The 13,812-nt window shown below is 40.0% G+C and overlaps 1 protein-coding gene across 7 annotated transcripts in view; it reads left to right on the plus strand.

Moving 5' to 3' along the window:
- The window catches only part of MPHOSPH9 (M-phase phosphoprotein 9), a 56,063-nt gene extending 45,074 nt beyond the window's left edge, over nt 1-10,989 (plus strand). For 5 of the 7 annotated variants that reach the window (XM_086681542.1, XM_086681545.1, XM_086681547.1 and 2 more), the window contains 8 exons: nt 1,656-1,790; nt 2,667-2,842; nt 3,585-3,731; nt 4,509-4,629; nt 5,393-5,496; nt 6,236-6,483; nt 6,799-6,867; nt 10,078-10,989. In XM_086681542.1, the coding sequence (XP_086537668.1) occupies nt 1,656-1,790; nt 2,667-2,842; nt 3,585-3,731; nt 4,509-4,629; nt 5,393-5,496; nt 6,236-6,483; nt 6,799-6,867; nt 10,078-10,179 (1,102 nt within the window). In that variant the 3' untranslated portion in view covers nt 10,180-10,989. Of the gene's footprint in view, nt 1-1,655; nt 1,791-2,666; nt 2,843-3,584; nt 3,732-4,508; nt 4,630-5,392; nt 5,497-6,235; nt 6,484-6,798; nt 6,868-10,077 lie in introns of those variants that run through there. The other 2 variants (XM_086681544.1, XM_086681546.1) reach the window with 2 other exon arrangements.
- The last annotated feature ends 2,823 nt before the right edge of the window (nt 10,990-13,812 follow it).

The raw sequence follows: 13,812 nt of genomic DNA on the forward strand, positions 1-13,812 counted from the left end.
CACCCAAGTGCCCCATGTAATTTTCTAAAAATGTTTGGAATGTTTCTTAATTTAAAAATTGAGGACCAAAGCAAAGGAGTGACTGGGAGTTGAAATGAAAATAGAGGCAAGTCGTAAGAAATTTGTGAAAGGGAGCAGAAGGAGGAAGACGGCTCTCTTCTCTAGGTTTCTCTTCTTTGCCAAAGTGTGATGCGAGGTTATCACCTGACCATCAGGTTTGGGTAAGAGGTTTGAGGAGAGTGGAGAAGCTGAAAGGTAGTCCTGTTGGAGAATTGGAGCTCGTTGATTACAGAAAGGTATGTTGCCAGCCGGTGTCGGGTGTCTGTTGAGATGGTGATAGTGATTCTGTAATGATAGCCCAGTCTGCACGGATGGGTGGCTTTTTTCCAGCAAAGCCCAAGTGTAGGACTGTAGACGCTCAGAAGTGAGGCCACTGTGGTCCTCCAGGGTTAGGTCTCTGCTGCCAGTTGGGTGTGATGGGAGGTGAGCGGGGAAGGGGGCAAGGCAGTGAGTAACTATTATCGGGGGTGTGCGTCCTAGAGTAGGTAGAGAGGAACTGGAGGGGTGATACATAGAAAATGGTGAGGCCAAGGATCACAGGCCTTGGGGACACAGTGCCTTGGTGATACTTGAGTGTGTGAGCCAGAAGAATCTTTGAGTTGTGATTTCTTAAGTGGGGGGTGTTCGCTGTTGATGACAAAGTCCATTGAGTGTGTGCTGAGGGGGGTGAGTGAGCAGGAGCAGAGTCCAGTCACTAGGAGAGGTCCTGGACCACTCCTCTGCATGGACACTGACGTTGCCCAGAGCGGGGTCAGAAGCAGGTGTGGAGAAGATGAGACCAGTTCTGGAGTCTAGCGAAGGGCCAGGTAATGCATGATGTGTGAGCCTCAGCTGGGCAGGGTTTTCATAAGATGGGGCAGGTACTAGCCTAGAACTGCACTACTCAGTACATTACTGCCAGTCCCCACGTGTGGCTATGAAATTTAAATTAATTAAAATTACCTCACAGTTCGTGAGTTCGAGCCCCGCGTCGGGCTCTCTGCTCTTAGCTCGGAGCGTGGAGCCTGCTTTGGATTCTGTGTCTCCCCCTCTCTCTGCCCCTCCCCTGCTTGTACTCTGTCTCTCTCAAAAATAAATATTAAAAAAAGTTTTAAAATTCATTAAAATTAAGTAGCATTTAAAAATTGGTTCTTCACCTCACTAGCCACAATTCAAGTGTTCAATAGCAGTATGTGACTAGTGGCTACTGCATTGGACTGTGAGATGGAGGATGTTTCTGTGCCAGTCTGGCAGGAACAAGAAGGGTAGTCTGGCTGGCGTGGCCGTGGCCTGAGCTACGGGGTGTGTACGAAGCATAGGAAGTGTGGTGGGAGGTCGGTTGGGGGTGTTCAGAGCTGCGTAGAGAGGGGAGTACCTGAATCTTGACTGAAATGCAGAAATACTCCAAAGTAACAGAAAACCTAAAATAACAGTTCAGTTGGATCTGAAAACGATGAAACAGAGTTCACGTATCTAACGTAAGGTTGCTTTATGCGGTCTTTAAATTCCTGTACAAATGCGTAGATGACGTTTCAAAGCAGGTTGTTTTCTGTATGTGTTCAGTCTGAACTGAAGCACGAGCCTGTAATGCCTCAGATCATTTCTCATTGTCCTAGCACGCTGGCCACCTCCGACGTCAGCAGACGCAAGTGGCTGATACCAGGCGCGGAGTATTCCATCTTTACTGGCCAGCCTTTGGACACCCAGGATAATAGAGTGAATAACCAGCTGGTGGAAACCTGTGTTCCCGGGTAAGGTAGCTTTCTCAAGGGTCATATTTAGGAACTGTTACGGTTTCATAGAGATTTTAATTGCTTTTAAATGTTCAGGAAGATATAAAGAGCCTTCTCTTTGTGGCTTCAGTGCCTTAATTTTGAGGACCTGATTTTTAGTTTACTTTGAAAAACAAATGCTTTTAGGATTCTTGACCATCAAAGGCTGTGCAGAACATCCCCCACTCTGTGCTCCCGACACAGTGGTGCGCTGTGCATGGGCTCTCGGTTTGGGTAAGGTGTCGATCCTCTCAGGCTCTGAATAGCTTGAACAACTGTGTTACTCCAGAGCACCATATAAATACGATATTCCTGCCTGTGCAAGGCTGGGAAAATGATTGGGAAGCACTGGACTATTACATGCAGGTTCGATCGTAATGTATTTATATTGTAAAGCATACATTTTCATTGTGGAGCGTAATTGTCAGCTCTCGTGTTATTCCCCTGACAACGCCACGAACTCTGTCTTAGCTCAGGCTGCTGTATCCAATCACCGCAGACTCGGCAGCTTAAAACAAGAAACACTTACTCTTGCGGTTCTGGAAGCTGAGAGTTTGACGTTGGGGTGCTGCCAGCGTAGTTGGGCTCTTGGTGAGGCTCCTCTTCCTAGTTATATGGTCTTTCTTTGGTGACTGTGTCCAGACAGAGAGATGTTGTATCGCTTCTTTTTATAAGGGCACGAATTCCATCAGGGGGGTCCCACTCTCATGATTTCGTCTAAAGCTGATCACCTCCCCAAGGCCTCACCTCCTCCCACCATCCACTGAGGATTGGGGCTTCAGCATACGAATTTTAGGGGGAGGGGACACAAATATTCAGTCCATAGCATTGCATGTCTTGTAATTATTATTTAAGGTACCATTCTCCTCCGGAAAAGGATTCTTCATTTGGAAGTTCACCAAGAAGCGTATTGATAAAGAAACAGAGAGAGATTTCAGATACACCAATCATGAAAGCTTTAAAAGAACTTGATGAAGGAAAAATATTGAAAAGTTGGGGCACACAGACAGAGAAAGAGGACACCTCAAATAGTAAGCATTTTTTCCTTGTTTGATATAGATAGGTAATAGATTATAGATACCTTCCCCTTTGCCCCCCAGCTACACCACCTTCTTTAAATCCCCTGGCTCATAACTTATCACAATCATGGCATAATAGGCACCTTTTATACAAAGCAGACTACGTGTTACGTTCTGATTAGTAAAGATTTATGCGGCATTCTTAAAGATATTTGAGAAATTTCTACATCGGTTTGTCTCACGTCAGAACGTTAAGACAGACCGTTGGTATTCATAAAGTGAGATGTAACGTTTTCTTCTCTCCCTTTCTTGGTTAATGAGCATCTCTCAGCAGGACGAGAAGTATGGGAGGCCTGTTTTTCTCGCAAGTGCAGGTCAACGGTACTTGCGTCTCCTCCTACTTACTCCAGTGCTCACTTGGTCGGGCCTGCTGATCACACGGTTAACATCTTCAGCATTGCATCTCCAAAGCACTATCTCCTAGTAAATAAATTAGTGACCTGGTTTCTAAAAATAATCTCTCTTGAAAAATCACCTTGAATGGCACTTGTAAACGGAGCCAGAATGAATTCGTTATAAACTCCCACATTTTTCTTCATCCAGCATTTTTTTTATCCTTATAACGTGCATTTGCAAATAATCATTCTAACCTAAATGATGACAATTGCTTGCTTGGTGTAATCATCTGTTAAAGGGAGGTAACTGAAGCTAGGTTTGTTTTGTTTGTTTATTTTTTGACCTTTGTCTGTTACAGAATTAGTGAATCCTCGGCAAACCGAAACGTCTGTCAGTGCAAGTCGGTCCCCAGAGAAATGTGCCCAACAAAGACAGAAGAGGTTTAACTCTGCTTCGCAGAGATCCTCGTCTTTACCACCTTCGACTCGTAAATCAAGTACTCCAAGTAAGAATTAGATGTATATATCTCCTGGACTCCAGAGTGGCATCCAAGCCGTGCACACATGCCTGATGTTTTCTGTTTGCCTTCTGCTCTCCCTGGCACCTAGTAGAGTACTTTGAACGCAGGATCCCAAAATAGAATCTTGTTCAATAACAACATTGCCTGATTGCACAGATACTACAACTCGAGCTGAAGAAATCACAGTATATTAAAATATTTTGTGTGTCCAGCAAATTTTTTTTGCAACTAATACCACTTCACAGTTTTTCAGATCGTTGACAGTTGTCTAATGAAACATTAGTTCAAACAAATTAAGCTAGCTTAAAAAAGATGCTTCTTTGCATCTATTTGCCTCAGGTTTCTTTAGCCAGTTATGGATGTGGTTTTAAAGGTTAAACATTGGATTTCTGTTTTCTCAATTTTCCATTTTGAGAACAGCTGAAGATATCTGTATATAACTGTGTAATAGGAATGTTCACTGGTGTACTGGTGTTTCCATCTTATTTCCAGTCGACTTCTAAAATCCTGAAAAACCAGTTTTGAGTCAGGGTGCTGAAACTACAGTCTGATGTACTAAAGTGTTGGCAGTGGTTCCCTCTAGATGATATAGGATTGTGAGTTATTTTTATTGTGTATGCTTTTATTTATCTTTTGGAAGGTTTTACAATGAAATTGTATTCCATTTAAAGTTAGAAAACGTCCTGAAAAAGAAAGCTTGTTTTGCCGATATATGTATTATATAGAAGAAAAAGAATATTTCCTCTTCATTTTCTTCTGCAGCAAAAAGAGAGATTATGTTAACACCAGTGACTGTGGCTTATAGTCCAAAGCGATCCCCTAAAGAAAATTTGTCCCCGGGATTCAGTCATCTACTTAGCAAAAATGAAAGCAGTCCAGCTCGGTAAGTTCTCTAAAATAGTAGATTAAAATATATATATTCTCGATTTTTTTTTTTTTTTTTACAAGTGTCAGCTTATGCCTATAGCTATCACTCATTTTTCATTCATCAGTGGGAACTCTGTGGTTTTAAATCACTTAAATGAATGTCATACTAAAAAAAGTACTATAAAACATGAAAACAGTTTTTAACCATATAAACTAGCTACTAGTAAGTTTAAATACCGCTTCAGAATCCCTTCCAGCTTTTGGATATAGAATGATAATTCTTTGTTTTCCTGAAAAGGTTTATGATAGAGGGAAATTTTTGAGCCATTTGTACAAGAAGGTGGGCTGTCCTGGTAAGTTTCCCTGGGCGCCTGAAAAATTGTCCTCTGAAGTGTACTCGGCAGTGTGTGTGGCCGGGGGAAGCCTGACTCCTCAGATGTAAGAGCTGGTGACCTAGCTCTCTATCAGGCTCTTGGAGAAATTACTTAAGCACATTGAACCTCAGTTTCCTTTTCTGTAAAACGAGGATAATAATACCTGCTCTGTTTATTTTGTAAGGTTGTTATAAAGATCAAAGGAGATAACATATGGATAAATGCTTTACGTGTCTAATATATAATTTTGTGTTAGAAATACAAATTTCAGTTTTAGAAAATCGTATGACCAGCTTTCTTTTTAAAAAATATGTGAGTTAACTGGATGCCAGTTCGTCTTTCTAGTGGAGATAGGGAAAATCAGTTAACATTTTTTTCTCACAAGTAACTTGCTTCATTCAATAGATTTGATATACTTTTGGATGATTTAGATACTGTTCCTGTGTCTGCGTTACAACGTACCAATCCAAGAAAACAACTCCAGTTTCTTCCTCTAGATGACTCGGAAGGTATCTTTTCCTAAAAAATTATTAGTTATGGTTTTAGTCCTTCATTTTGTGAATTTCTGGTATCTTTTCAAGGTTCTAAATGTTCTAATGTCCTGCACTTAAATAATTTTTCCGCGCAAGGGCCTTTAAAAATAAGCATGCGTGATGTTCATATTGTGTGTCAATGTTGTGATCCTCATTTAAAAGTTGGGAAACTGAGGTACAGGGATTGTTAATGCTTCCTTACCAGGGCCATACTGTTCAGTTTTTCTGAATATTTATATTCTGTAATTTTTATGCAGCTTAGGTATTTGGTGATTTTTTTTTCCTTTTTTCTCATTTATCTTGTAAGTTTGGAATAAAGTTCTAAGATAATGCATGTGGATCACTGGGGCAGGTCCATGAGACTCTCGCTCTTCACCGTTGGTGTGGCTGTGTATCCACTAAATGTGTAGTTAGTATTTAACTTTTTTTTTGTTTGTTTTTTGTTTTGGCTTTAAGTTTAAAGTTCATTTAACTTTACAGAAAGTTTACCTGCCTTGACTTAGGGAGGTTGTGCAGGGTGCCAAATCGAGGGTAAGACTTTTAGAATTCTTTGGAGAAAAAGCACTGAGTAAATATGATTGATTATTGTGTCTCTTTTCATGTTTTTTGGTTTGTGGCAGCCATTTTCAGAAAGTGAAGTTGGATGACATATATAGTTATGTAAAGGATCTATTAAGAAAATTGATAAGAAATAAATTTCTTTTCTCTCTGACAGAAAAAAAATATTCAGAAACAGCCACCGACATCCATGTTAATCATAGCTCTTCTCCCGAACTGTTGCCAAACGGAGTGAAGAAAGTGTCTGTGAGATCAGCCTGGGAGAAGAATAAATCAGTTAGCTATGAACAGTGTAAGCCCACGTCAGTAGCACCACATGGTAATGATTTTGAGTATACAGCAAAAATTAGGACCCTAGCTGAAACGGAACGGTTTTTTGATGAACTTACAAAAGAAAAAGACCAGGTAAAAACAAACAAAACTTAAAAACAAAATCTTTCTCTGAACTCAAATGCTTATGTCTGAGGGATGGTCAGAAGGGAGTTACTTGAGTCAGACCATCCCAGGAAGTTACTGTGGATGCACACCAGCGCTGTGCTAGGAGTGCATTGGAGCTAAGCTGTCCTTGCGGATTAGGGCGGAGGGACTTACGTGAAGGCGAGACAGACAAGAAAATACTAGGCTGAAGTCTGTCTTGTCCATTCTGTTATAAACTCCCCAGCCATGAATTAGAGAGAATTCTTCTGTTTTTACTTAATTTGTTTTTGTGTGTGTTAACAGATCGAGGCAGCGCTAAGTCGAATGCCTTCTACTGGAGGACGAATCACTTTGCAGACAAGATTAAATCAGGTGAAATATCTTACTTAGCTTGAATTTGCTTTAGAAGCGTGATGCCGGTTAGCGCTCCATTTATCCAAGATGGTGTTTTAGGCATCCTGAAGCAACTGGGAGGAAAAACTTTTAGCCTTTTAGAAAAGTGGTGATTATAGTGCATTTTAGAACTGCAGGCTAGCTTTCGGGAATGAAAAGTGATTTTACCTTTGTACTTCATGAAAAAGATGTTCATGCCTTCATGCCACTCTGCAGTTTGTCTTTTAAAAGATGGTACATTAAGTTAATACTCTCACATTAAATGTCCCTTTTGGAGTTTGTTTCTTCCTCCCCAATCTAATTTATTTCTGAACCCCTTTCCATTTAGTAAACATGTAAAAAACAGTTGCACTTTGCAGCTGGATGAGCGGTAGAGGTTAAAGAGAGATGTGATTCCACCATCGGGCAGGAGGGTGCAGGCGAAGCGACTCGTGTGCGTTTCTTTTCATTGCTTTTCAGAGAGAATTAAAATGCACGAAACCATGGGACATTTAAAATCGGCTCTTTTTGTAATGTTTTAACCATAACGATAGGGATAGGTCTCTTACATAACTGCATGTTTTGGCTTTTCAGTGCTTTAACTTTAGGAGAAGTTCATTTTCAGGTTGATCTGTGATACCAGAAGGAACAAAATGCTAAGAAAACAACAGAGGTCTTTTTCTAGGACCTATTTCCCTAACTTCTCTTTAAGACTTTAAGTCTTTTTTATTATTTTTGTTGTTCTGAAAGTCTTTACTCAATAATTGATAAGACTCAACACAGGAAACCCTTCCTCCTTTTTGGGAAGGAAGAAGGAAAACTTATAGGTACTCTGATGCTAAATTTATCTAAAACATTTGTTTAACATATTTTTATGTAATGAATATAAGCTCTTAAAATAACTTAAAAGGCAGTAGTTTCTGTTCATACATGTCAAAGCCGTTTCTGTCCAGTAAGGAGACCAGTGACAGCAAAAAGGGGCTGAGCATGCTTATATAGGATTAATAAGTGGAAAAGGTAAAATTGGGCAGAAAAAAGATGAAAAATATTCAGCCTGACCAATGAGTAAAAAACAGTACACATTTGAACAAAAGCATTATTTTTAAAAAATGTTTTATTTACTTTTGAGAGAGATGGCGGGGGGGGGGGGGGGAGGAGGGGCCGAAGGGGGTGGGACAGAGGATCTTACGTGGGCTCCGCATTGACATCAGCGAGCCTGAAGCAGCACTCAAACCCACAAACCATTAGATCATGACCTGAGCCGAGGTTGGACATTCAATCGACTGAGCCACCCAAGTGCCCCCAAAGCATTATTTTTTTAAAAAAATGATTACATTGACAGGTATTTAAAGAAAAATGGGGGAAAAAATAAAGCCCAGTACCCAGGATGGAGAAAATCATATTCTCATACACGGCAGGTGGAAGTAGAAATTATCACAAACTTTCTGGAGTACAATTTTACCTAGGTCCAAAGCTTTAGAATTTTGGATTTCTTTGGACATAGCATTTTTATTTCTGGGAATACTTCCAGGTGTTTGTAAAGAAGGCAATACTTCCAGGTGTTTGTAAAGAAATATTTTTTTAAGAGTATTTATTGCAGGAGCGCCTGGGTGGCTCAGTCGGTGAAGTGTCTGACTTTGGATCAGGTCATGATCTTGCAGTTTGTGAGTTCAACCCATGCATTGGGCTGTCTGCTGTCAGTAACACAGAACCTGTTTCGGATCCTCTGACTCCTTCTCTCTCTCTGCTTCCCCCCCAAAAAAACCCCTCCAAATATTTAAAAAAAAAGAATATTTATTGCAGCATTATTTATGATATCCAAAATTAGAAGCAACCTAAATTTCTACTAAAAGATTCTTGGTTAAATCTAATGGAATATTGCACATTGATTTAAAAGGATATCATAGAAAGATATTTCATAACAAGTTCAATTGAAAAATGTGTTTTTTTTAAACTGAGTTGAATCCTCAGCAGCTTTTTTTTTTTTTTTAAGTTTATTTATTTTTGAGACAGAGACAGAGCATGAACGGGGGAGGGGCAGAGAGAGAGGGAGACACAGAATCGGAAGCAGGCTCCAGGCTCTGAGCCATCAGCCCAGAGCCCGACGTGGGGCTCGAACTCACGGACTGCAAGATCGTGACCTGAGCTGAAGTCGGACGCTTAACTGACTGAGCCACCCAGGCGCCCCGAAAAATGTTTTTAAGTAGAGAATTTGTTTTTATTTTTCTTCTTAAAAATGATGTGCATATCTGTAGGAAAAAAAAAGGAAAGAGGAACAATGGTTATTTTTACTCATCTGTCTTCTAAATACTTTATCATGAATGTGTGATCTTTTAATAATTAAAGTTGTTAAAGAGGAATTTTTAAGTTTTATTACAGATACCATTGGAGTTAATACTGAATAAAGTATCTAAAATGATAAATATATATTCCAGGCATTATTTACTTAACACTGGTACTGCTTATTTAAAAATAGCAGTTGTGAGGCACCTGGGTGGCTCAGTTGGTTGAGCGTCCAACTTTTGATTTTGGCTCAGGTCATGATTCCAGGGTTGTGGGATCGAGCCTCATGTCAGGCTCTGCGCTAGGCATGGAGCCTGCCTCTCTCCTTCTGCTCTTCTCCCCCACTTGTGGTCATTCTCTCTCTCTCTCTCTCTCTCTCAAGAAAGAAAGAGAGAGAGAAGAGAAAAGAAAGAAGTTGTTACATTGCTTCATTGTGAGAGCTCTTGCTTCTTGGGAAGCAAACTCCTCCATCATTTTCCTTCCTTTTTAAGTTAGAAATTCTTGTCAGAAAACAGTTGTTCGATATATGTATACGTGAGATAAGGCACCAGATCAACGTGTCCATTTCTTCTGGTGAAATGTATGAAGAACCTCCTTGGTTCCTCTTGTTCTGTTCGCAGTTCTGGAGTCAGGGAATTGCCTCTTTCCAGTGAGCCGCACTGCCCTTGCTGGGGTTTCCACGTACTCAAAGCGGCACATGTACTGAGGATATGTTAAGGTGCAGCAGTTGTTTTGAGTGGTTGAAACGTTGATTCATGTTGTTAGTTTAAAGAAATCAGATGATGTGCATAAAAAATATAATAATTCTGTAAGTTTAATGTTTATACTAGTTCTTTTGTGAAAAGAAAGGTCAATTTGGTGGTAATTATAGAACCAGTGAACTTGATGTAGAATTCTAATTAAACGTTTCCTGTTATTTTCCCTTAGGAAGCCTTGGAAGATCGTTTGGAAAGAATTAATCGAGAACTGGGTTCAGTTCGAATGACATTAAAGAAATTTCATGTTTTGCGCACCTCTGCAAATCTCTGAGATTTGTAGCCATTAAATTTTGAGACATTTTTGTTTGCACTAATGTATAATTATGCACTCAGAAAAGGCGAACTATTTTGTACTGTTTATAAGCCTTCAAATAGTAGTTTTACAATCATGCTATTCTTTACACTTGCTATTTTATACTTCAAATGGCCACATATTTTCAAGATATTTTTGTTATGCTCAGGAATCTCTTGTATATTTTACTATTTAAAAAGTCTTATTTTTAAATAGTAGAAGTCTCCAGTTTATATCAATAGTAAGGAAATGTAAACAGTGGAGGCAGCTTGTTTCTAAACAAATAGTGTTATCCTTTTACAATGAACTTTGCACACTAATTTTATATACTTGTTCTACATTGTGAATATGATTCTTTTTTTTTTTTTTTAATAAATGCTTAAGAACAGCTTCCATAATGATAGACATGCTGAATGCAAAAAGCAAAAGAAAAATGCAGCATTCCCTGGATTTTAGTTGTGTTGAGATTTAAAAAAAAAAAAAAATTGTTAATGCAATTCCTATTAGGAACATGTCTTAGAGTGAATGTTAGAATAGTAATAGTGGAAATACTGGAAATGATGGAATATCGGAAAGCTTTGAAAACTATGAACAACTCATTTTGTTTCCCTTGAACTTTATTATTTGTAAGGAAAGAAAAATGAGAGCTCTAATACTCTAATTCTTTAGTCATATATGTAGTGCTTTTCAGAAAACGTTAAACAATTGGAGAGCTGTAGCTTTCTGCCCATCATTCTGAATCTGTGACCCACTTGTGACAATAAATCGATGGATAAAACTTTGATGAAATACAGGCCGCCGCCCCACTGGATCGTCAGAGCGGCCGTGCTTCTCAGTGCACATGGCTTCAGTTGTCAGAGCCCTCACACAGACATTTTTAACCCGTCTCCCCCTCCCCCCCCCCCCCCCCCCCCCCCGCCCCGCCCGACTCCGGCCACAAACTACTCCCATAGTAGGTGCTGTAAGGGCGCCAGGTTTAGATCAGGGCAGCCCACCCTGCTAATTCATGGATGGGGAACGTGTGTAGCTGGAGCCTTGGACCTTTCTTCTGGCCTTGCCAGAGGACTCCAGCTCACCGCCTTGGCAGTCCCTCTTGGCTCTTGGCGGTGGCACGTGGGCAGGAGGCTGTGCTCTGATCGGCACTAGTGAGTCTGTGTTCTGACTGCTGGTCTGGTTTGGTGGCCAGTCAGAATCCAGTGCCCACATATTGTGTATGTGTTGATAAATAGATTCATTCTAAACTTTCCAAATTGATTCCCATTAACAATGCTCAGGTTTTAAAGTTTGGTGTTCTTTTGAGTCTTTTCTTCTTATGTAACCTCTTAACAAAGCTTATAGATATTATAGTTATGAGCCAAGCCAACCATTACTCCACCAGGATCTACGTATGCCTTTGAGCTGGGTTCTCAAACTGTCTTTGAGCACCCTTCACCAAAGCTTACCTGGCTGAGCTCCAGGCCTGATGCCCCAGCCGAGCACCCTTCTCAGCTTGGAGGGCGTCTCCGCAGGGAGCGAGGGGGTCTCCGCAGGGAGGGGCCGGCTGACCGATGCCCCTCTTACTCCTATCCGTGAATCGAACCTTAGATCCCAGCTCCTGCCACCAGTTGAACACCTCGAACTAGTCACAATTATTCATCAACGGAATAAGTGCCTTTATTTGTGGTATTTTTTTTTCTAGCCTTTTTTTTTTTTTTTAAGTCTCCTAGTTGTAGTAAAGAAAAAGTTAATTTTAATCAAGCTCCAGTACAGCTGTGTCAAAATCCAGTTAAGGGATTGACTGTACTGATGGTATTCCCTTTGTGTTCTATACGTGATATTATAAACTAACTTGAAAATTAGGATATTCATTGTTCCCTACTTTTATCATAAGTAAAGTCTACTACCTTCTTAAGAATAGGAAATTGCCATTTCAGAAGAGATTATGGTTTTATCTTGTGAAGGAGTTATCTTAGTCTCTGTTGGCTTATTCCAAGAAAGATATGAAATACCTTCAAAATCTCTTCTGTGCTCACTCTCAGAACCTGTACGCTTTTATTCTTGAAATGTATAATAGATTGGAAGTATCAGTCACTTATTCAAAAATTAAAAAAAATCTTTTTCTTCTTCATAGCTGTGAAGAGAACCAAGGAAAATCCTTTCAGCCATCTTTCCCTTTTTTTTACCCACAGGAACACTCAAAAACAATTGAACCCCAAAGATGGCAATCTTAGAAAGCAGCTGTTGTTCCTGGGAGGTGAGCCACTTTGTTCCTGCAGGGGCTAAGCTGCAGTGTAGTAAGAACCCGAGTGGGAGTGCCTTTTTAAACGCATACAGAGTTCTCTCTTTCACTTGGGTCTGCCCCCTACCTTTCCTTTCCAGAGCCCCGAGGCACATTAGGTATTCAGCTGACTCAACAGAGGTAGCTAACGTGGCTGTGGCCGTGCTGGGAGGGCACCGTGCTGGGACGGAAGGGACAGGAGAGCCAGGTAGACCTGGGTCACCACCAGGCTCAGGCCTGCCTGCCCAGCGGCAGCGGAAGATAAGATGAAGTGATAAGAAACTTCCTAACAATTTAAAGAAGATTATGTAAAGTACCTGGTGCTTAGTTTTCAGTAAAAGTACATTTCAGATTCATTCCTAGTTTAAAAGGTCTTTCAATTTGAAGTAGTGATTTAGCACTTTTTAAATAGAAAAGTAGTTTGTGTCCCCAGCAATTGACTTAAAAATTACCTTGGGTTGGTTGATATTTGTTAGGTGGTCTAAGGTGTTCTCTCCACCTTTTTGCAAAAAAAAAAAAAAAAAAAATTCTTGGAGTTTGATCTTCTGGTATAAGGTTTTTTTGTTTTTGTTTTTGTTTTTTTTTTTAAGTGACAAAGCTGGTAACCTATTGAGTGTAAGTTCAGAAGCATCTTAAATAGGTGATTTGGGGGTTATCTGATATAGGCGATTTTTCTTAAAAAAAAAAAGTGTTGGCAATGTAACCAAAATAATTGCTGCTTGGAATGTTCTGTAATTAGACATGTAAATTAGGTGATGGCCTGTGAAGCAGGACCACATGAAGAAGTGCCTGCCACTAGAAGATCCACATGAAGGTTACGATTTTAGAGTTCGATAAACAACCGAAACATGTTCCCCTTTTTAACTCTAAAAAGCCAGGTGCTTTGCCGAATGCTATTTAAATTTGAATCCTGCACTTAACATCTGTAGTAAAATTAGACATTTTTGTCATTTTAATTTTTATCTCAAAAGCGGTTTTCACTAAATTTTAAAGTGCCACTTATGCTGCGAGTCTTTAAGAAGCTTTAAAAACTAAGTGTGTACCTAGAGCCCTTTAAGAATCATACAGGTAAATCCTACTTACCAGCCATGAGTGAGCGTGTGTGGCCTATGGTCATGAGGTTTACAGGTCTGATTCAACCAGTTATATTGCACAAACTTTGCAGGAAATTATTGTTGCCAAGAGTTCTGTGGCAGTTTGATAATAAACTACACCAGTATTCTTAGGACCTGTGTTATGAAGCTTTCTCCTTCTTATGTGTGTTTTATTTCAATAGATGCCTCTCAAATAGGGGGAATCAAGCCATAAATTTGCATTTGCTGGACATGATACACCATGTCATTGCTGTGACTACA

This window comes from Puma concolor, chromosome D3 (assembly GCF_028749965.1).
Source record: "Puma concolor isolate L17-30 chromosome D3, mPumCon1.1.hap2, whole genome shotgun sequence".
NCBI lineage: Eukaryota > Metazoa > Chordata > Mammalia > Carnivora > Felidae > Puma > Puma concolor.